The following is a 24,810-nucleotide window of genomic DNA, read 5'->3' on the forward strand; positions in this document are numbered from 1 at the left end:
GGGATGGCCCAACCCAGATAATGAGTTAAGGCCCTAATAGAATAAGAGTTCCTTAAAAAAATGCCCTTGGGATTTTTCAGATTAATAAATACTGAATTGCTCTGCTTCACTTTTTGATTTTTTTAAGACTCTTAATTCAAATGTTATAGTTTTTCTAGAAAATGTAAGAGCTATGAATTATCTTAAAGAAACAGCACGCAAACAAGACCCACACTCTGAGATGAAATTTTCACGTGACTGCCTGACTCCAGGAAAGAGATTTTTAAGAAAAATGTCATGAGACACCCTAAAACTGTGAAAATCATCAATGATGTGCCCAAGGACCTTAGTCTGTATCATAGGAAAGCACCAGAAATACTCTTAGCATGAACTGGGAAGGCACCACAGAGATCAGAAAATGCTAACTAGGTCTTTTGAAACCACATTAACATAATGAAGAGCAAGTAGTCACATAATACTGCATTTGCTGATTCACATACAGATTTTACTAAAAAAAAAACCAACAACAACAAACAAAACAACCCCAAGAAACACCAACCAAACCAAACTAATACAGAAAAAACACCCTGTCAACCCAAACAACCAAAGAGCAGACAACAAGGTAAAGAGTTTACCTGGATCACTAAGAAATTCCTCTGAGGTGTTCCACATCCTACCATCCAAGTACAACGTGCCGTTGGTGAAGTTAAACTTGGTGTAGTCCCTGACACATTTGTGTCGCAAGTTGCCCATGAAGAGCTGGAGGCCTATGAGGGCAAAGACACTCAAGCAGAAAACGGTCAGGATCATCACATCAGCAAGTTTCTTAACAGACTGGATGAGTGCCCCTACAATGGTCTTCAGTCCTAGGGAGATAAAAGCCAAGAGTTTATAGACTGAGAGGCTTAAAAATGCCTGTAGACAGCTGCTTTTCAAGATGAAATATCTCCATGGAAGTGAAATTAAAAAGGGTTTCTACTATGTGTTTGTAACTGGACAGCAGAAACGAGAGACAAGTCATCACTATGAACATTTAGTTTGGCCCACTTTTGTCTGGACAAAAGTCTTGGTAATACTCTTACACAAACACTGATTTAAAAATGGAAGGAAAGAACTGGATGGAGGAACAGTGAGATACAAAAATATTCATGGATAAAGAAAATATGGAATGCCTTTTATATTTTCATGAGCCGAAGTAAAGGTTGTAAAGCCTAAATCCTATTGAATTTTCAGAATGTGAATTAGTTTTAAATCACTCAGGTGACTCTGATAACTTTATCCCTCACATAAACAGATGAAGAGGTACAGAAATGCTATTTATTCCCCGATTATTTTACATATTTTAGTGCCAAATCCAGCTCGCTGTCCTCATATGAACAATTCCTCTGCCTTCGTTTGCTTAAGACAACATCAATTTGGGATTAGAAATAAGCTAAATAATATGGGCAATCAAATAAATCCAGTGGAAACTATTTTAGTAAAACAACCTGAGTCTTCAACAATACCTGGGCAAAGTTAATCATTTTGTAACATGCTGCCAATGTAGATAAATCGTTTTATTAGAAACACCAAAGGCTTGGGTCACACAAATCAGCTTCTCCTGTGTTACTTCACCCTGTAACACTAGCTTCAGTTTATTATTCTACAAATACACAGATATAAATAAGTACACTGTTTTCTCAAAAGATATTGCTTGCTTTTGAAGTGTTCCTGCAGATCAGCACAATTTGAACTGATTGAACATTACATGAACACGATAAAACCACTCTTCTCAAAAAAAGACCCTTCTAAACCTATGTGCTGCAGTAGGGCGTTAATATCAGCTGCACGAGGGTAGTAATCTTGCTGGGTCTTTTACTATTTATATTTCATTAATACTCAATAAGTAGCAATCAGTGCTTCTGATAACCAGTGCCACCACTATGGCGGCAGTAAGAGAAATTTAGTTAAATGGAAAAAAGAAAATGCAAAGAGGAAACAGGAGGAATTCTCCTGGGCAATTCTCACAAGCATGTTGATTTGCTCACTGAATATGATCACACACATTAATTCTCAGTTCCCTGGAATTCTACCTCAAGAGTTTGGCAGTCACAAAGGCTGAGCTAGTGCTGTATAATTTAAAATAATATCAAAATGTACTTGAGGACTCATAGGAAGGCAAAATGAGGTATTGGTCTTGCTTAAAATTCTGAGGTTCAAGTAAGGGGAAATCATAGTTTCTCAATAGAGGATGAGCTGCCAGAGTGGCCAATAGGTCCAGCAGCCTAAAATATTCCACTCCTGAATAAGGTATTGCCATTAGGTTAAACTGCAACTGATATTAATGGATATTAAATGGCCATTTAACCATTTACCCATCAGGTGTGGGTAGCCCCTTTCTCCCCTCTTTCTCCCCTGAATTCTTTCTTTGTCTCTTTTAAGCTAGTTTGTGTCATGGTAAAGAAGGAGAGTTTCGACAGCTCCCTGCTCTACTCAAAAATAAAGCAAAAATATTGCAGTACAAACATTAAGCAAAACCTGGATTTTCATGCTACCTGTACCCTTCACTAGAACGAGATTTTACAAATCTGTTCAGGTACCTAGGAAAAGGACAGCTTTGAACTTTTGAGTTCATTTATAGATTGGGCTACCCATTTTCATGCCTAAATAAAAAGTATAACTCTGTTGATAATCTGGTCTCGGGTGAAATTAGTTCTAAAGGATTTCCTGCTCTCTCACCCTTATCCAGTGTTAAGAATGTAAGACCTTTAAGAGAGTCAGGTCTCAAACAAGTAGTGGGGTGAGGAAAAACAAATATGATCTGTAAATGCAATAGAACTTTTTTTTAATTCTATCTCATATTCTGAAATGGTTTTGATTATTCTCATCACTGGCTGTCCTTTGAAAGCACAGACATTTCTTCACTCAAGCTGGTGAAACTTGGGAAGCCCAAATGCAAACCGAGTCTTAAAAAAGGGATAAAAGCCAAACCACAACTTCTTTTAATTCAGTAGCCTCTGTGGAATCCCCGCAGCACATTTATTTGTTTGTAATACAAATTCAAGCTTGGAGGCTGCATTTTTATCATCTAAGTACACTAATTAATCTTACCCAAATGGGCAAGGACAATGGGAGTCCTAATGTGAACAGGGATAATATTAGGAAAACAAGACCTACAAAATCCTCATCACCAATAAAATTTATCTGTTTTGAAAATCAAGCCCCAGTATTGTTAATTTCAAGGTCATTTCATGAAACATGTTTTTCTCAGTTTACTTACTGGGGTTTAAATAGAATAGTAATTCTATACTATTAGTTTTGAAAGTTCATTCCTTGCAGGTGTCAAATAATTTCTTTGTGAAAGGGCTTTCTGCTTTACTTTTTTTTTTTCTGTAGTTGTTTTTTTGTTGTTGTTGTTTTGTTTCAATAGCATACAGGCTTCCGAACATTTTAAGAAGAGAATGTTTTAGTAATACAATTGCTGCAATTAAAAGCTTTTAAAAATAACTTGTGCTCTGCCTCCTGGACCTTTCTTAAAACTTTCCAGGAAAACCAATCAATCAAACTTTTTTTTTTCTCACCCTTTAAATACAAAATTTGCCCAGAAAATGAACTACCATCCATCAAGTTTCTTGGAACAACTCACTGCTAAGCAGAGTGTTTAAATCACCATACATTTAAACTTTCTGTGCCTCATAAATGGAAGGGCTGAGGGAAAATAAGGACATCCAGAACCTCCCGCAGGTGCTCTGCATTTCTCTGAATCAATCCTATGTTTGTAAAAACAATGTTAGATGTATTCAAATTCAGAGCACTGTTAAATCTTCTAGATAAATAATCCTCCCTTGAAATTATGCCAATGAGAGCACTGCAATATAGCTTAATAGAAGAGACTATTTATGGGACATTAAAGGCATTTACTTAATTCTTGCAAGTCAAACATTGAAACAGGCAGCATGCAGAAAAAACTGAGGATCTGATCCAAAGTTGAGTAACATCTACACCTGTTAATGACAACGGGTCTATAGATTACTCCCTATGGAACAATCGATACAGCTTTTTCCTGAATCACTGAATTCTTTCCACACTTCTGGGCCAAATCCTGCTTGCGTGACATGAACACCACCACAGCATCCAAAGTCAGTGGAATGGGGACTGTAGAGGCAGCCTGACATCTGCAGAAAGCAAGAAGGATTTGGCCCAAACATTCCTGTTAATACATGTAGAAAATTATTCAATACATTCAGCGGTTAATTAAATAATCAGTTTCCAAATGCAAACGAGAAACCATAAAAAAAATGCAAGCAACACCAAACAATGAGCAATGGCAAGGTCTCACAACACCGTCCATTCCTCCCACGAGATGTGAGAAAGTATTAGCGTAATTCAGTATGACATCTATACCAGATGTTGGCAATCACCTGTAGAACATCAGACACTTTCAGGCTGGAAATGAGCAGGAAGAAGGAAAAATAAAGAGTTGTGACTTGCAGCATGATTGTCCCCATCTAGCCTACCCCTTCTTATGAGGATATACGTGTCTTGCAAATGTCTGTACTAGTCGCATGCATGCAAGGAGGGAAGATTTCACTTTTGACTAATGTATTTTGTCATTAGCTAATGACACGTAGGGCAGCAAAAAGTTTAACAGCGTGCCAGCAAACGTGAATGGTTGTCAGCATTCCTGTAGACCATCACTGCATGGAAATGTGACTGTCAGGCCAGTTTCCAAGGAAAACATAAATATGTCATGTATTTCTCACCTCTGGGATAGTTACATCTTGAGTTAAGTGATTTACCCACCAGAAGAATGACATTTATCTCTCTGCAGGAGAACTTCCGTGAGATTGAAGCAGTGAACAGGGTTCAGTCTCCTCCACACAGTTTTAATTCTTGTGCTCCGAGCTCTGTTCTGGCTATCAGTAAAGTACTGGATAACATTCACAGCACTATTTATAGCCTATAGACTCACACCAACTTAAATGGGAGCTGGATCAGGCCCCAAAGTGCCTTGGCCCAATTTTCTATGAGGTCACCTTTTGCAGGTATCCTGTCATTTTATGCGAGATGTTCGTGATGTACATGCCCATTCCACAAAGGGCATCAGAGCTTCTCTGGATACAGGTACTTTACAAAATCCTGGTCATGGGGAGGCACAGGAGGTTCTACCTCAGGGTTTTACACTACCTCAAGTAGTAGTTATCAAAAAATGCTGGTGTTTTCCACACAGGTAGAACATGTTTTGAGACCCTTTATTGTTCTGGGAATGGTTCCTATCAAGCACACTGGGACTTGGATATGCTGGTAATGGGAGACAAGTGAGTGACTTCAGTGGGTTATTCAGCTGCTGACCATGTTCCTATCTAAATCGAAAATGAACAAATCCAGTTGCCATGGCAATGTGCAAGACGCTAAGTAATAAATAAAATCACTGAGAGTTAAAGGTTTTATGTTCCTATAGAGAAAATGTTAACTGTTTCTAAGAATCTCAACAGAATGAGTACGTGAAAAAATGAATAACTTTCTTTTAATGAGGCTGGATAAAGAGATATCCAGCTACTGTACACAGCTTGTGTTCTCCCAATACCATTGGCAACTGGAAAACAGAAAGAAATGGGTGTGCTTAGTGCAGAAAAGGGAAAATCGAGGGAACCTGTGAAGATTCTCTGGCATGTTAAGGGCTGCCTGATGTCCTGGCTGTCAGGTAAAAGAATAATGAGCTGATAATGCGCTAAGAAACTCAGGCTAGGTAGGGGTCTGGATTCAGAGATAGGACCTGCAGGTGATCCATGGCCCTGGGGAGCAGGAGATGCCAGCGTGATGGCCACCAAACTGAGCCCCAGATCTCCAGTGAGCAGGAAGCACACAGCTTCCTGGTAAACACTAATATTTGGGTCACCGAATCTGCATCTGAACTCGTCCTCCCAGGGCAAATCTAATGGCGAAAGTAACGAGGTGCTGGAACGGACTGCTCAGGAAGACCATGAGGCTTCCACCTTTGAAGGATTGTTAGAATAAGTCAGGTAATACATATCAGGCCAGGACTGAGCTGTCCTAAACACAGCCTTAGGCCAGGGGAACGGACTCCGAGAATTTAGGAGATCTTTCTGAGTCCCGTAAATGTCCCTGTGCCTGCATGTGCACTTAGGGCAAGGCAGTGAAGGTAGGTGAGATTTTTAAAAGCACTAATTGTGAGCTTTACCGACTCCCTCTGGAGTCAATAGTGAAACTCATTGATTTCCAGTGGAGCAGAACGCCTTTGAAAACCAGCCTCTAAGTGCTTTGCTGGACTGAAGCCTTATACTGTGCAGGACTTGGCCCCTTACTTTCGGTAAACAATTTCACTGAGCACACTGAGTCCAAGTATGTTTGTGCAAACAGAACTACCTGATAGGAAAGTGGGATCAATTTTATTAAGGAAAAGCTTAGATATATGCAAAGGAGAATCCATCTTTGCATTCTTCACCTTAGGTGTAAGAGGAAGCAGAATTAACAGCCTCCTTTGACTCTCCCTAGCACTTGAACCCAAAATCTCATGGAAGACATTAGTGTTCATCATATATTCATTTTTATTGTGGAAAAATATTTCATCTCAGCATAAGCCTGTGTTATCATTAAAAACTCAGACTGATCTCCAAATAAACCACAGCATCATGGCCAATATTTCTTTTAAAATACATGTGTCTAACTGAAAAATGAACCAACTCCTCTGAAATTATCTGCTAACATTAAAAACAAAAATAACTGTTCTACAGGCAGCTTGCTGTTCCTTAGCAATTTGTAGCTCTCCACATCTGTAATTTAAACAGGGCACAGGTAATCTTGACAATAAAATCTAAGGCCAGATGATATATTAGTATATCTTCATGCAGTTATGTCAGGAAATAATTTAGTTACTTGTACCTAAAGATGCAGTTATCAAAAAAACTAATCAAATAGTCAGTCAGAAATAAAAAAGAGAATGTGAGTTATTATGTATTACTGTAATAAATAATACTCCTCATTCTTTTTAATCTATTAAGCAACAAATGGAACAACTCTGGTTTTAACATCACTGAGGGTCTTTGGTGTATTAAAATCTGAATCTTAGTACTCCTTTTCTACTAAAAAAACCAGCCAAAATCTATCAATTGATGCAAAACAGGATTCTGCTCCAACTCTGATATAGGGCAGCAGAAAATTGCTATATATATATATATATATATATGTATGTATATATATAACTCAGCAATATTGACAAGCTCTGCTCTGAAGAGGCTCAAGCTTGAGACACGACGGAAAGGAAATGGTGTCCCCCGGAGATGGCTGTCCCCCCAAGTTAGTCTTCACATTGCTAGCAAAGGAACCGAGCAAACTCCAATTTTCTTTCTGATTAGCCACGACTATCCCACACAATCTGTAAAACTGTGCTCAACTTTCTGTTTCCCAAGAAAAGAAAAGTCCTTTCTCAATGGATATACAATTAGAGAACACTGAGCAAATCCTCTCTGATAAGAGATCATTCTTTTTAAACTTAAAGACAAAAATTAAGACAGAAACTGAGTTCAAGGAATACCAGACAAAATAAATTATCCTAAATTAATCTTTAAAAGCTATATTTTGACACACATTTCCAATGAAAAGTACCTTGCTCTTTCAATAATTTCACCGATTTTCATCACTTTAATGTTGGAATGAGGGAGTAAGACTGAGATACGTGTTTTCTTAACATATCAGTTCCAGAATTCCTATTTCTAGTTCATACTCCATGTGAATGCCGTTCATAAAAGTTTACACCATGGAATTTATTTAGATCTATATTACAGTGTAGATGTACATAATATGATAGATAGAAAATCCTTTCTAACCTTAAAGAGCTGTGCTTGAGAATCTGAGCAGTTCTCTCCATTATGTAGAGTATTTTTGACACGTAATTGCCAACATCTGTTCAGGATTATCACTGATAGGATCTACCATGCATGGTTTTTGCTATCTTCTCTACCTTGTCATGCAGGTTGGAGATGTTAAACACTGAGGCTGAATGAGACCTGTCCATAGATAATGCTTGGCAAGAAATTATTGTCATATGGTTAGTCCTCAATGGACTCATCTCTGCATAAATTACTTAATAGCAAATGTCATTTATTATTTTAAGAAATAGTAATAAATTAGATAAAAAGCTATGAAAAAATAGCTTATTTCACTACCAGATCTGTAGTAAAACACTGATCCTTTTTGGGTTATTTTTTGTGGGGGAAGGCAGTAGGGAATCATATCCTTGAAAATGTGAGAAGACATGAGCTGCAGAAATGCTGAACCTACCAAAATCAATGATGAAACATTTTCTGATCTTTTCAGGGTCTGAAATTTAAATAGTGTTTCTGTCACATGCAAATGGATAAACACCATGACAAATTAGGCTGTGCCTGCAGTCTTGAAACCTCAGCTCATAGCGCAGATATAGATTCTTCTATTGATGTGCTTTTAAACACGAATATGCATTTTGAGGTCATTAACCTTCCATTTTTAAAAATCAATATCCGAAGATTTTAAAAGTTTCATTGCCATTTTCTTATGGTTCATGAATGAGTGCTTTATGTATGTGATTCACAAGCCATGGTATACCGCCGTTCTTACAGCAGCACTCATCTTAGTGAAGTGTGTAATTTTGGAGGCACTGTAACTACTTCTGCCCACAAAAACAGTATTGGAAAAACATATGAAAAATGTATTCTATTGACAGGTCACATTCCCTACATTCCTCCATTTCCTGATCAGCATCTATGGTTAAGTCATTTGTAATTACTGTGTTTACTACTGGAAATGGCATGTAGGCTTCAACTGCAGCCGGAGTGTTTAACCTGATTTTCACCTGAAATGACTGAGATTGTTTTCAGCGCCCGCAGCACTCTGAACGTTCGTAAGGCTGAGACATTGCCCAGGTCCACAAATTCAGTTATGTATCTGTAACAAGGGAAAGTCACACACAGACAATGACAAAACACCAGCAAAAAAAACAACAGTCAAAGGGACAAAGAGAGACAGAGAAAGAATCACTTGTAGCTGAGAGCCAAAACATAAGGATCAGAGCTTCTTACCTGGAATTACTGAAATAGTTTTTAAAGCTCTCAATACCCTGAAAGTCCGAAGAGGTGAAACACTGCCTACATTCACAAATTCTCCTACATACCTGTAGAATTAAGTCACAGTTATTTGGCATTATACAATAGAGGATGAGACTAGTCTGAATGAAGAATACATTCATAAACAGTGGGAGTGAACGCAGCCAAATGAGAGGTGCATCCACTTTTCAGGCTGTTCTTTAATGCCATTTGTCATGGGTTTTTTTTCATAATTCATGTTCTTTCAAATGGCTCTTGAACTATTAAACTTATGTAATAGGCATCAATTCTTTAAAACTACTGGGTGAACTTGTTATCATGCTGTTCAGCAATAAATACTTAGAAGATTTTACCATCATGTAGTATAACAAAAATTCCTTATGTTTTAGGACACATTAAGAGTTATTTTGCCACTCTTAAAAAAAAATAAAAGCTTCAAATACTCAAGTAATTTTTACATAATAGCTTCTGCAAACTACATATAGGACAACATGTGAAAATATCAGTGCAAACATTTCTACTGCGTTGTTTATTTTAAGATGCTCTATGCTGTGGTAAAGCAAAAGTTGGTTTCAAGAGTTGCATACAATTTTATTTTGTTTTGTACATAAAAACCGTGCCCTTTGGCTGCAGGAATATGGATTTTGAAAGAATATAATTGTGATCCTACTAAAAACTACTTATGATTAGAATACCAACCGCAGTTCTTCACTGCCTATTTTGTTCATCATGGAGAACCACGCCACATCTGAGCAAAATGCTCCCAGAAGGGTCTGTTATGGAATGAGTTTGGCATTTTCAGCATTACACAAAATTATTTCCTCCAAGTCAGTATGCAGTAGAAGAAAAGTCACCACTGTATCTTCTGAACAAAAAACCTCTTGGATCATTTGACTATTAAATTTCTATTAAATTTCATTTGCATATTCTGCCTCTTTAAGGCATTTGTTTTTATATGTCAAGGAAAAAAAAACCTCACCTCGTTATTTTACAAAGTCTGTGTAAGTGGATTTTGTGCAAAGGCCTCTGGGGAGGACAAAGCATCCTCTTCATATCTACTAATCCAGATTATAGCCTGGAAGAGCAATATTGCTTCTCTTTTTCATAATCTCATAGAGGAGCCTGGGCAAAGACTCACCTGTTTGGTAATTCCTCCCCAGGTTTACCCAATGCTTTTCTCCCAAACTAGGAATATGGTTTTGCTGCCCAGAGATTTGTAAGAACACATTAATAATATGTGAACAGCATATGAAGCAAAGACTACTACTGCTCGTTCACAATAGTTAATTAAGATTTATTTCAGCCATTTCTTGGATGAAAATGCAGCAGACCAGTTCCTCCATATCAGGGACTAAGAAGCAACTGGAACTCCCATCCAGAATTTTCCTGTTAACCATCTTATAATTTTTAAGGTTTTGCCAGGGAACTTCCCACCCAGAGCTGGAGCTGCCTCTTCCTCACGTGTTTGGGAAAGTACTTTCTTGTCTGGGAAGGAGTGACCTAAACAGGGACAGTTTCATAATCTCCCCTGAACCCATTTATGGCCCCAGAGAGGGTCACAAGCCACAGCTGTGTCTCTTAGCACAAGGCAGAAGAAAAGCCCTGGAGACCTGTGGCACCACTTAATCTCTAGCATGGTATTTAAAACTACTCTCTGAAACCCAATCTGTGCTGCTTCTGCCTCAAAGAGGAGGTAAGAAGTTATCTGGCAATAAATGTAAAGCAAGTGACAGTCGTACCACTGAAAGAATCGGATCTTCCTTTACCTCAAAATCCTTGGTCCATCTAGATCTCATGGCCCATTATCAGGCTTTCTCATTTTGAACCGTCATGCCATCTTTGTTTACAGATACAGAAATACCACTAGAATCACACTAGCTACTAGCAAAGACAACACCGGAGTTACCTGTATAATCACTCTTACTTTCAATTACTTGCAAATTGGATTTATATGAAAGATAAATCATATCAGAATAGAGTCCATAATCCAGCACTCTGTGCTATCCACTGCTTGCACACTTGGGAAGGAGGTTTTGTTGTATATATTAAGATCATGTAACAGTCAGATTTAACTCTCTCACTGCTGCCTGTGAGCTCATGGAAACACTTTCCTATTTCTTTTCTATTCCAGAATTCAAATTATTTTTCTATTCTAAGAATGTCAGTACAATAAGTCTTAAAGAAAAATAGGAATGGATGCTGGTTCTGAAGAGTGCAGACAGTGCCATAATTTTATACTGAGAAGCTTGATTTTTCACATAGAATCATTTCAATTGGAAGAGACCCTCAGGATCATCGAGTCCAACCATAACCTAACTCTAGCACTAAATCACATCCCTAAGAACCTCTCTAAACACCTTTTAAACCCTGTTTTAAGGATCTTCTAACTAGGAGATGAAATATCATTTGGAAAGAAAATTGAAACGCAGCTAGGAAAGAAAGCATAGACACCCAACCCTCTCATTAAATAAGCCTTAAAGAAGTTTTAATGAATCCTTGGGCTGGAGCACTGAGTGGCCATTGAAGTCTAGAAGAATTAGAAAAGCAGAACAAGGTCTAAGCCCACAACCTCTTGGCACCAGACCCTGGTTTCTACCTGCAGGGAATGAGTTCACCTCTGGCCAACTGTCCATTCCCAAGATCTGTGCAAACCTTCATGTCTCTTCAGCTCCCTAAGCCCAAAACACTCAGAGATAAGGCAGATAATTTAGAAGATATCCAGACCTTGCCCTGCACTGAACATTCAGACTTGAATTTCAGTGACAGGAAAGAAGATACTCCCAGAGCAGTTCTGCAGAACCAGGGGTGACACCCCAACCTCTGTCTGAGCAGAGAAGATGAAGTGCAACAGATGCATTGCCAAGGTTTCAAGCCGTGGCTCATTGTCCTTTTCTCTGTGCCTTTCTACCTCACTGCCAAAAGCCTCCTTCCTTGTAGAACTGAGGGAACCCATGCACAGAAGCCCTTCATGTTGTCCTGAATTCAGACACCTGCAAATAAACTCACATCCTAACTCACAAACAGGTCTGACAGACAGGAGAGCAGGCAGGTGACACTTCTGTCATTCTGTCCCGCTTCTCAATGTTGCAGGAGAATTGAACTTAGCACTGCTTGGTGGAAAGTTTATCTGAGAAAAATACCTGTTTGCTGACCTCTAAAAGCTCCTCCCTATCTGTGTTCCATTTTTTTTAAGGCTTATCATGATGCCCAGATGTCAGTTCAGCCAAGTCCACAGGAATGCAGTAACAGATACCAGGATCTGGCCTAGGGCTGGCTTTGATCCAAAGCCTACTAAAATAAATAGGAGGCTTCCCAATTAATTCCACATAGGTTTTACACATCTTCATGCTGGTCTTCTGCTAAATGCTGCTAAGAATTGTAGAATCGTGGAATTTCTCAAGTCGAAAGGAACCCAAAAGGATCGAGTCCAACTCCCTGCTCCTCACAGAACTACCCAAAACTAAATCATATGACTAAGAGCATCACCCAGACCCTCTTTGGATAATTGGTCCTGATTCCCGCAGCCTGCCAGGGTTTTTCCAACAACTTCAGTGGCCCTCACTGGTGTTTGAACTAAGTTCAATTGAACATTGTTTACCAATTTTGGTTCCGTTCAAATGTCACAGGCCTAGAAGTTCAGCTCAAATGTCAGTGCTTTATCTCACCTGAGGCTGTGAATGATGAGGTTTAAAGAAGGCAGCGAGAACTAAACTAAAACCAGAACATAATATAGGTATCACTACGCAGAAAATACAGAGAGATCAAACGAAATCCTTCTACAATTAGGAAATGGGGCTTTTCAGAGCATTTCTATTAGCTTCCACTTCAGGACAACTTGTGCTCTTCATGTGCTTTTCCTCTCTTCTTTGACTATGAAGGACATCTGGATTTCTAGCTCAGCTGGAGATACCGACAGTGTCAGACATCTGCTTTTGGCTGGAGCTTGGCCTGACCCTGTGTCTGCTGTGAGTGTTGGCCGACTGCTCCCCTACCCTATGTATTTTTAGCTGTCTAGATGCCACAAATCCATCAGCATCTCCATAGCACAAGAACCCCTCATGTCCTGAGTGAACTCTAACAATCTAGGTAAACCTATACAGCTGAAGGGGAACGTCATGTTGGGGCCAGATCTCTATTCCCAAGAGATATGTAACAAGTCTCAGAGGCCTTTAAGTTAATGCTCTATTGTAGGAAAATAGTAACTACTTTGAGGGTGAAGAGGATTTATGAAGAACAGAAAAACACCTTTGGTGCTGATATAGGTAAAGTATAAATAGGGATTTAAATACAAGGGTACTCAGTCATGTAACACTTACTCTTCAGGGGTCTGAATGTTCCCAAAACTACATTAGATAGGCAAGTATTATTAAAGATATTTTACAAACAGCTCTCTCTGTGGAGCACAGAGAAAGTAAATAATTTCCCCAGAATAATCTAGTGAATTGAAAGAACAGAACTGAGAATTCCTCTGACTTCTTCCTCTGAAACCACTCAGGAAAAAAAACCCCTCCATCCTAATGCACTTCAGCATTTTCTCATTTTCAGTACAATTTGAGTGGAAAAAAAAATAAAATAAGAGAACAGCTAGATATTTTTAAGTTCTATTGTATATTGCAGTCTTGAAAAATATAGAGGAGTGCTACTTACGCCATAACAATAACACTGAAATCCAGCCAGTTCCACGGGTCTCGAAGGAAGGTGAATTCTGTCATGCAAAATCCTCTCGCCAGTATTTTTATCAATGACTCAAAAGTGTAAATGCCAGTGAAAGTGTACCTGGGGAGCAAAGCGGCCAAGATAAGCAAGGGCATTAGCAAGCGGTAGATGGCAGGAACAGCAGAGGCACAGTCAACCCAATCCTACTTGTCTGAGACACTCCTGCCCATCTCGTTGGGGTTGTTCACCTGAGTCACGATGAGCAGCTCCATGTGTGGACCAAGGAATATGTAAGAAATGGGAAAGCGCTAATGACAGCGGCAGGATAATTTTCTCCATAGGGAGTACGTTGATGAATCCCCACTCAGGCATGAATACTATATTTCTAAGCTGTGCTACGGGACTTCTGAAGCTCTGCTTGCAACTGTCAGTTGAAGAGCAATGGATTATGCCACATTCCTCGTTGTTTCTCTGATTTGAAGGAGGGAGGTTGTTTTGTTCATACCTCTCATCTCTTCCTGCTTGGGACATTTTGAAGGACAGTGAGTTGAAAGAAAAAAAGTCACCACTTGGTTTTATTAGCTAAAAAGGGTATTGTTTCCCTTGTGTTTCACTATACACAGTAAATCACGCCAGCCCTCAGAATTAAACAACAGAATGCTCTCACTGAAAAAGAGGAAAACAACTCCCATCCGAATACTATACGTAGTAATTTTGACCTTCTTGACAGTAAAAGAGACACAAGGGTGTTTTTTTTCCTTAGGAAGATAAGCTGTTTACTACCGACAGCCTCTTTACTGTGATGATCTTGGATAGAACATACATCTCACCTTTTGTAGTAAACATGATATTTGTAATAAAATTTAGTAAATGCTCTGTGGGGGACAGTAATGTATCTGATCTATAACATTCAGATCTGTATTCACTCAGGGCTTTACCTACTGTTAGAGACATACCTCAGGGCATACGACACCTCTTTTTAAATGTTTCTACCCAAGACGTCTAGCCCAATGAGACTAGCTATTCTAGGCCATATCTTAACCAATATAATAAATGTTTAGTATCCACCACTGGCACTCCCTATTCCTTTTCTCCAATTGAAGATGCAGATGATACCAAAGCCTGTTAAAGACAACAAACACCTGAAATTCCACAGAACATAAATCTCAGGATATCAGGGTTTTCACTAGAAACACTAGCCTGGGTTTTCTGTTCAGCCCCTAAACATCAATAGCTATGATGGTGCCATCATACACAGAAAAAAGTAGGAGTTGGGATTCCTGTTTAGCAAAAACAAAAGGTGTAAGCAAATAAAGTTGATAATATAGAGAACTTATGCACTATACATAAAAAGGAAAGGTCTTCTATTAGCTGTATCCTGCTGATCTGCAAATGGGCACACATACAGGTAGTGGCAAATCTCAGGCCCTCCTGTCATCATGTCACACAGCAGAGCTCACTACATACATTATAAAACCTCAGCATGCTTCATCTTAAAGCCTAGATCAGCAGGACTAGTTTTGTGCAACAGTGGGCATTAAAAATTTCTCACATCTCCTCTCTGACCATACGCCTGTGTATTACCCTGTGTCTGACTTTTCCTGGCTCCTGTTTAGTTTTGCTCTGATATTTCAAATATAGGTCACTCATGTGACAGTCTCTTTAAGCATGTGTATTTAGTAATACATGCAGAAAACCCCTGCAAAGAACTGGAAAAAATACTTAACGGTACATAAGCTCATTAAAATGATAAAGCACTTGTATTTATTCAGCATGTCAGATGGTTTAATTGATTGTATAATCATCATCTAATTCTAAATGGATCGGGCAAAGTCCTCCAGCAATTGAACAGCTTCTTTAACAGCAGAAGTCAGGATTAAAAAAAAAATAAATGTGGTAAATTGAATTTATTTCTTTTTCCAAAATGGAAAATGTTTTAAAGGAAGAATCTAGGACAAATATTTGCACAAGGTTACCCCTGTATCCCCTGTGAGTCTCTGGAACAGCAGAACAAAATGGATTAAATGTCTCTTTTCCAAATCCAATATTAATCAATTTGAATTACAGTTCATTGGGTTATTTCGCTCCTTGAAAGTACTTGCCTTTGATTTCATTCTCTGCACTTGAGGAGGAAAAGCTGAGAGGTATGAGGGGACATAGGAGAAGAAACATGGAAGAGAAAATATTTACTCCATCCCACATGGGTCCATTTGCATTTCTGCTCCAAGTTTCTTGGATGCCCCACTTGGTGCACTGATAACATCACCCACATTCTCCTGACTATGGAAGACACAACAAGAACTTGGGTGTTTTCCTTCACAGTGTTCAGATTCCCAGCTGTAGACTTAATTTTGACTCACATGGGTGAGATGTCCATGTTTCAGCTGAATACATCATGGCTATGGTTCTGTGTGACAGTTTTCAATAAGAAAAGGACAACATGAGAGGGAAAAGGAAAGTCACAGACATACTTGAGGGTAGTACACTATACAGAAATACATGAAACATCCTGGGATTAGGATGTTATTGTGATCAGATGAAATATTTGGTTCAGCACTACCTATAATTAGTAATTTATGGCCTAGAAGATGTGCCCTGCATGATTTTATGAAACCTAAAATAAGGGCACTTTACTGTCTTTCCTCACAGCCCTGAGTAGACCAACCACCAGGCTACGGAGCAGCAGATGGCTGTGTTTATCATATGTCAGTCAGAAATAAAAAGTGTGTTCTGATTGGTTCAATGAGCCAAAATAATTGTTTAATGCACTGTACGTTGATTAGCTTGTGCATCTGGTATCTGTTTCTAACAGGAATATTTTAAAGCAACTTAAAGAAATGGAATGGGCTTTCTGAAGCCTGTCAGTCTCCCTCAATAATATATTAATAATTAAGGAAAAAATTAAACAAAGCAAACCCTTCAACTGAGATCTTTGCTATTTTTTCTGAAGGTCTGAAAGCTATAAAGACATTAATACAAGTGTTCTCAGACAATTTCATGCTTGCTCATAAGTATGCCTACCACTGATTACAGGGGAACGTTTATCATGACACGCTCAGTCCAGAAGAAACTTTTGTCTCCAATAAGTTTCAATTTAAGGACAGAACTATGTACACCCAGGAAGTATTTTCTGAAATAATTCAACTTAAACTCTATCAGCCTATTCTGTTGTGTCCAACCACTGAATCTCTTGCATGGGAACCATGGAAGTCTGGACGGTTGAGTTGTTGAGATTGAGAACTCAATCAAATTGAGTTGTTCTCATATGTGATTTCATTCAGAGGTAGCAGAGGACATGCATTTAGCATTAAGTATGAGCTTGGTAGTCTAAAAATTGTTAGTTGACTTACGAAGGGAGTTTTCATAAACAAGAAACACCTGGCAAAATGTTTTGTCAGGACAGATGCTATGGTCAGTGTTAATGGAAAGAGATTAGACAACAGCAAAGAAGATGAAAAAAATGTAACAAATGGAAAAGGAAGGATGAGATAAAGACAGGGCAGCTGTAAAATAGCAAGGATACTTACTCAACGTATTTATTCCATGACGGAGTCTCTGATTGTGCCATGAATACGCAATTAGTTAAAATAGTGCACATAATAAACATACTGAACAATGTAAATAACTGAATTAAGGAAAACAACGCATATAAGACTTCATAAACTTTTGTCATTTCATACAAGATGTGACAGCTCACTCATAATTTGCACAATGCTTAAAAAGCACTATAGACATTTCCTTTCAAGTGCATGAGGAAACAAATAATCATATGAACATAAAAAATGAGGAAATCTTCCCCGTTTTAATTTTCTTTGCCTGCATCTTTTACAAATAACCTTATACAGCAAACAAACATACTGACTCTGCAGTCTTCTGAAAACACAATACCCCAAATTTACAGCTGTGTTGGTCAGATGACAGTGTGCATAGGTGCACAACTTTGCATGAAAAGAGGGATTAGTATCATTTAAGTATCAACGGAAAAACCTGTGTCTGCAAATCCTCATTATTTTGCATCCTGAAATATTTCTCAGGCAGTAGGGCAAGTTATAAATCTGGTCTTTGTAATCTCTCTTATGGGCTTGAGATCTCGCTTTCAGTATAAAGTTTCACCAAAAGCTAATATGGGTTTCAGAGCACTAATTTTAAGGCTTGGTCTGCAAACTCTCACGGCAAATACAGAGTCTTGTTCTGCAAAGCCAACTGCCTCAGCTGAAGCACCAGTTTCCTTAATTGGAGACTAAAATGAACCTCCCAAGTGTATAGTCCATGCACTTAGCTGCTAAGCTGGAGCCATAAATATGAAAAGGAGCACCCTAAACCAAATTTCTGAAATTGAAAACATAGTCCATTGAACTGCTGTCCTAAAAGCATATGCCAATTTCTGAAAAAAAAAATGGCAAAACATTAAAGGATTCTCCTGCATAAATAATAGGTCATGTACTAATGGAGAAAGTTTACCTGATTAAGTGGAGAGAAGATAAGGCAAAGGAAAACAGCCTACAACTCAGTCAATAGGTTGGAACCCATCTCAAGGAAGAACAGTAGAATACAAATTTAGGAAAAAATTCTTTAGGAAAAAATTCAAGTGTGTGGTTATCTGTTTCACCCCTTTACTGATCCCATTGGTGGTAATTTTTGTTTAAGAATAGTGATCAAGGAATATAATTTCAAAGGTACGTCCTAAAATGTTTGTAGAAAAATTGTCCTTTCACAAAGCCAGAATCTCTGCTGAATACAGAGTGGAATGTTTTCCGATAGGCCACATAAGCAAATATGAGGTTAAATTGGTAGTAACCAACCTGCATATTCCCCAGCGCCATTGCAGGAGGTAGTAATTGAACTCAAAGGGACTGCTGAGCTCACAAAATTTTCCACTTCTGGGGCCAACACCTCCTGCTGAAGGACTGGGAAGGAGATCTGATATCGAGCCACATTTTCTCAAGTCAGCCTGAGATGCATATCCAAAAGGTATGTCCATCTGGTTAACACAATTACGTTGTAAGCTTACTGTCAAATGCTATGAAAACAACAACTGTAAAACAGAGGGGTATCTTTAAGCCAAGCCAAAATAAATTTTGTCCTCCAACTGAATTCCAAGCAAGGAAATCCCTCTATAACCACCCATTTTAGAACCACTGGTCTGATTTATACATCCTTGTTTTCTTGTGCTACAAGTTGAATCTTAACAGCTTTCCCAGATTCTCCTTCATAGGCAGGTATCATCACCTTCTTATTGAAACACTGAAGAGAATATACTAGAGAACACGGGTTGAAAATGTAAGGGATCAGCTTCGGGACATCGAATGCACTCTGAATTCAAAGAGTTTCATGACCAAGCTGAAAATTACACAGAACAAAAAAGAAAGAAACATTTCAGCTGGTTATGCACCAAAGTCAGAGACCTGTGTTGAAAGAAAGAAAACGGAAATTCCTACAGAATGAAAATTAGCATTCCTTCCTGAATTCTAATGCAATTGTTTGCATTAGAAAAAGTCTGTGATGATGATCTACTCAGAAACAAAGTAAAGGAGATGAAATTGAGATAATCTATATTACCACCATTGTCTGTTGTGAATTCCAGTTTTTGAAAGCCTACTGATCCATGAGTTGACATGGCTAACTCATCCAGAAGCATCAGTTGGACTCTGTTATGGACCACAAACCAAATATAATAAGCTCATCAGGTTCCTTTCTGCAATTAATTAAACCTATTATTTCAAATTTGAAGTTATAGAGTAGCCTTTAAGCAAACTGATTATAAAAGTTATAAATTTTAACTTTTGGCACAAAGATATTGAGTGAAACACAGCATACTTCTATTCTAGACTTCATTACGATGGATAATTGTTAATTAGCAGACTGAATACTAGAGGCTCTTTAAGTGATCGTTGCCAAATTACATGTAATACATGCAAGCAAAGGTTAGTCCCAATCAATAGTACATATAATTGGTGCTTCACAAGGTCTTATTTTCTCTTACGGAGGAAAGTGTGTAAAATCAGATGGGAGGAAAGTTGCAAGCAGAAACTATGAACAAAGGCTAGAAATTCTTTAAGATTTTTCTTTTCTTTTCTGATGGGCCAGAATCCATAATTCTAGCATCCAGGAAAGTAATTTTGGCCAAAACCCAATTCTGGATCAGTGACAAACTGAAAGCAACTATCTACAATACCTAGAAAAACTAGGACTAGCAATTGCTATGGATTTTATACAGGGCAGCAAACTGCTTGGAGAAACTATGGATACCACAGAATGGTCCTTGGCTTGCAGACAAGAACAATGAAAGGAATCTCTTAAGCATACAGTATTCAATGAAGTGTGAGTAGCAGTTTAATCTTATTAAAAGATGGAGATAGTAAATAAATATGTTTATAATAGCTAATAATGATGTATAACTCAAAAAGTGTTCATTCAGTGGGATGCAGACCTACACTCCCCATGTCCTCTGTGACAGAAATGGACCAGGACTTTGTTCTAGGCAGCCACCTGGGCCATGGTCCTTTCTTGAGGCCTCCTAGACTCTGAAGAAGAGGAGATATAACTAGAAGTGGTTTAGAGGTAGGTTGCTAATTGAAATAATTCACATTACTAGTAGGCCATAGATGTTTTTTCCCTTGGAAAGCTGTATTTTTTGAATGAGTAGACTAGTGAGGCTTGGCTAGATGAGCAGGGAAAAGATAGGATCAATCCTGTCTGAAGTCTCAGAGGAAGAACTCCATATACAGCTAAGTAATCAAGAAACGTGACCCCCACAGCTCCTATATAGGTTGATTTTACTCCGTCCTCTCTATTCTGTTCTACTGTTGGCCTTCAAGGTACACTCAATGACTGGAAATGGAAATATGGCATCTACTAAAGAAGTTGCTTCAGACACTTATGTGACAGGGCACCATTTGTTAATGCTCTTTTTCGGCTTCTGCCCAGGGGAAAATAAAGACTGCTTGATTACACTCACGCAAGACAACAGATCTGATTCCCAGATTCATGTCTGTGATATTATCTGCTTGAGTACTCGCCAATTCAGGCTCCTTTCTGCCTGGGATATCGACTGCCTGCTCAGCCAGTTGGCCTTTGTGTTTCAGTTTGATGTGAAAGGACTTTATCGACAGAAAACAAATCAGTGCCTGATGCAGGAACTTCATCGCTTTTCACTGGGACTGGAGCTGTTGCCTCCTGCCTGCGCTTGCCAAAGATTGAGCCATTGGATTTCCTGACATAATCAACACAAGGTAATAACCTGGGTCTTTCTGGAACTAAAATGCTGCCTGCATTTTGACCTTCCACACCGAAAATTTTACACCTCTTATTGACCGTATTTCTGCTCCTGACATATCTTTCAAATTCACTCCTCTGTACTCTTTATCCATCAAAGTAACGTGAGACGATTTCTTGCATACTCTGCTACTAAGAGCATGTAGTTCCTGTGTACTACACACACCTGTGACATCTTGGCTTCACTAGTCAGTATAGAATAAAGTGAGCAGAAGACAGAACAGGCCTCCAAAGCTGTAGCAAATATTCACACATACACACCTTTTTCTAAGAAGCTCAGTTTTCAAATTCTTCTCTTAGTCACACCTGTGCAAATTCATTGACCTCAATTAACTTCAGCAAGGCTGTGCTGATGTAACTGTGCTGCTTGCATGTATAACCTGGTCCATAAGCAAATATCTCTTCAAAATTCTATGGTAATACACCACACTTAGTAACCATACTAATGTCTTGGCTCATATCGCATATTCATTTTTGCACAGAGAGAGTTACTTTTACTAGATGCTTTACCTTTTTTTTTCTCATATTAGATTATCTATGCTCGCATTTTTTTCCCACTACATGAATTTTTTCCCCGCTAGGAATCTTGCTTCTTTCTCTACTGTTTCCCCTGAAATTTGATAATAAACCTACGATTCTAAGATGCTGCCTGATCAGTATTTATTAGTTCTCTCTGGTGGCCATGAGCATTGCAGATGGGGGATTTCCATCACTAAACCATTACACGATCATCACAGCAGCACGTGGAGTCTTTGAATTATCACTGCCAGGTCTCCCATGTGCACTGCAGTCAAAGAATGCAACTCACAAAAAAGGGCGTGTTTTCAGTAATGTTCACACAAAGCTGAACATTTGGGTCAGTTTGGTCTTCCACAGAGATGTGACTATGTCAGAATACAATGTTTCTGTGGCCACATTAAAAAAAAAGAGAGCAAAAGAAAAAAATCAGTTCTGAGATAGTTCAAAATTAAATTCCATCTGCATACAATGCCACAGAGTCTCATGGGAGAGTTGCTTAAGAGCTCAATAGCAAAACCCTCCATCAGCACAGGTTTCTCCAGGTGTGCTCCAGCCTCCTGGTTCCCTTCCTTTCTAAGGTTCCACAGCCAGTTTCTTCCACTGACTCTTTACCAAACACAATCAGGCCCTTCACACCTTCTAGTCCTGAATAAACTCACCAAGACCCTCCAGTGCAGTTCACGTTATCTGATGCCAGCAGTATAATATGGTCGTTTTCATCGCTCACGTAACAACATAAAACAAAACAAATCAAAAATCCAAGTGCATTTCTGCTCGTGCAAGCAAATTCAGCCAAAAGATTTAAAACAGCTTAATGAAATCAAATGGTTTCTGACTTCCATCCATCTGTGTTTCAAAACCACATAAAATACACAAGGAGGGAAATCAACAGAAAGGATATGAATGTACCAAAATTTTAATTGCTGCTCTTCTGATTGGATGGAAAGGACTAAGTATATACAAGGCAGGAGTGGCACTAAATCGAAAGATTGTCTTCCCTTTGTTCAGTACTATAAATGTCTGGAAAACAAAACAGAAAATGAGAACATTCAGTATTTGCATTTATGCTCAGCTTTTCCCAGCCCATGTCCCATTGGGAAATTCCTGCCAGTATCTCATACTCCTTTCCTCACTCCCTCCCAAGAACCCCAAGTTCCTTTTCACTCAAGTGAAAAGTTTTGTCCAAACCCTCCCAGCAGAGCTGTTGCCTATCCTATTGCAATATCCCAATTATTTTTATTTCCTTCACTCCTTACAGGGTCCTGTGCCACAACTCCCATCACAGGACTGGGAAGAGAGTGGGATCACCTTTAAAAATAAAACAATTACCTGGACACTAAAAGGTATTGGAGGGAGTTTTATGATGCTCTTCTTCCCAGGTGCTGGGAACCTTATTGTGTTGTTATTCGATCTTTCCTACCTTGAGCACTTTCTCTCAGTTGATACCTGTTGTTTCACCAAGTAAGAAGCTGCACAAGTCACAGCTCCGCAGCAGGACCTGACCTTGGCACTCAGGTCATCGCACTCAGGTTAATATGGGCAGACGAAACTGATACTCCAAGTTATCTTATATCCAAAGCAAAAGTGAATTGGATGCTGGTCCAATTTACAGAGCTCTGAAGATGCCCCACTATGCACGGAGGAACTAATATTCACTCAGAGACAGTATCAGGACACTCAATAGAGAAACTACAAGCAACTCATCCACCTTGAGCCTAAGACTTTCATGACAGTAAAGTTGCAAATTTATATCCTGCTGCTTGTGCCTTGGAATAACCGGCAGATTTCAAGGTAAGTTAATTCTGGCCCTTCCAGGTAAGTAATCTGTTTGTCCCTATCCATTTAACTTTTATTCATTAGCCATTCATTGCACCTGTTCCTACACTGTTTTAATAGAAGTATTATCATGATCATATTGATTTATTATTTACAGGAAATAATATACCAAAATCAGAATACTAGTACCTGAAAGAACTGGAAGCTGCCTTAAAAAATACACTGTGTTTCGAAGCTTTCTTTTGTTCCCTGTGTTGCAAAATGTTTGCAAAGGGGAATGAACTGTAGTAAGCAACCAGCCCAGCTCGGCTGTCAACAGTCTACTGATAGAAGCTGTTTGTGCTGCTGTGGCTTTGGTCCAGCCTACACGTGATTCCTCATCAGGTGATGTTCAATTGGGGTGAACCTCACCCTCCTGTAAAGCAGCAGCATCGCAAAAGCTGCTCACATCTCCCTTCGGCTCTTATTTTGGTCATCTTAAATGGAGCTGAACTACCCCTCAGCAGGCAAAGAACCACTGCTCCCCAGGAACGGTTGCGGAGGTGCCTCCTGCTCTTGTGTGGAGTGCTAGCACAAGGCTCAAGTCACCCAGAAGTCCTTCACATTAAGGGGCTTAAGAGATAACCAGACCTGTGAAAAGTCAAGGCTCATGCAGTAGGCAAGACAGAGTAGATAAAAACCTCTGGCTTCATTTAGCTGAGCTACTGCTCTACTCTTTTCAGACACTGTGTATTCATACCCAAGGTTATCTAAAAACACCTAAGTTTTAATTATGGTTTTTTATCCCTCTCTGCCCCCCTGCTTAGATGTTTTCTGGGAGCCCTGCTTGTGACAAAACTCTGATCCTTAATCTGGAAAAAACCCCCATTTTTACAGGATGTAAAAAGATAACAACCAGAGCCCTCAAAATAGAGACAGAGTTTATGCTTCAGCAAAAGCAAAGGATGTCTGGTTGGTGCTCACCTTACGATCATTGTAGAAAGGGTCAAGGTCCTCCAATGGCTCTCCAATGAGCTCTGGAGGAACAGTCCCATAGATATCCGGCAGCTTCTTGCAAGCTTGCAAATCAAACTGAGGCTGAGGCTTCTCTTCTTCGCCCAGCTGCTCTCTATATTCCTGCTTTGCATTCCTTGCAAGCTTCTCCGCAATTCGTTTCTCAATAGCAGCCAAGGATTCAGGCGTGAACCGGTGGAAGCTGTTAGTACCCGGTGGTAACAAGAAGTCAGCCATCTTTTCATCCTGCTTTGTCTTTACTGGTCTTTACTCCTAGTACTGGAAACAGCTGAAACAAGAAGTACCAAAGGTTAGTGACAGAAGCAAAGCAAGAAGAACAAAGCCATCAGAATCAAAAACCCAACCAATCAACCAAACAAAATGAACCAAATAACTTGTTGGCTATCTATTATCAGGAACCCCTTCATCTACTTTCATGTGGTTAGTAGAACATCAAGGAAAACAGAAAAGACTGAAACTATTTTGAAGTAGGAATCACTCACCATCAGAGCTAAAAAGACTTTGTAGACAG

At 39.1% G+C, this 24,810-nt stretch overlaps 1 protein-coding gene across 1 annotated transcript in view; it reads right to left on the minus strand.

Annotated features, from left to right (window-relative positions):
* Positions 1 to 24,515, minus strand: part of SCN5A (sodium voltage-gated channel alpha subunit 5) — a gene marked incomplete at both ends in the record, with an annotated part of 172,786 nt that extends 148,271 nt beyond the window's left edge. Inside the window, 6 exons of the mRNA XM_080338593.1 lie at positions 615 to 845; positions 8,810 to 8,901; positions 13,707 to 13,835; positions 17,243 to 17,340; positions 22,419 to 22,529; positions 24,249 to 24,515. Of these exons, the coding sequence (XP_080194719.1) occupies positions 615 to 845; positions 8,810 to 8,901; positions 13,707 to 13,835; positions 17,243 to 17,340; positions 22,419 to 22,529; positions 24,249 to 24,515 (928 nt within the window). The remainder of the gene's footprint in view (positions 1 to 614; positions 846 to 8,809; positions 8,902 to 13,706; positions 13,836 to 17,242; positions 17,341 to 22,418; positions 22,530 to 24,248) is intronic.
* Positions 24,516 to 24,810: the final 295 nt, after the last annotated feature.

The sequence above is a fragment of the Nesoenas mayeri genome (assembly GCF_963082525.1).
Source record: "Nesoenas mayeri genome assembly, chromosome: 2".
In the NCBI taxonomy this organism is placed as follows: domain Eukaryota; kingdom Metazoa; phylum Chordata; class Aves; order Columbiformes; family Columbidae; genus Nesoenas; species Nesoenas mayeri.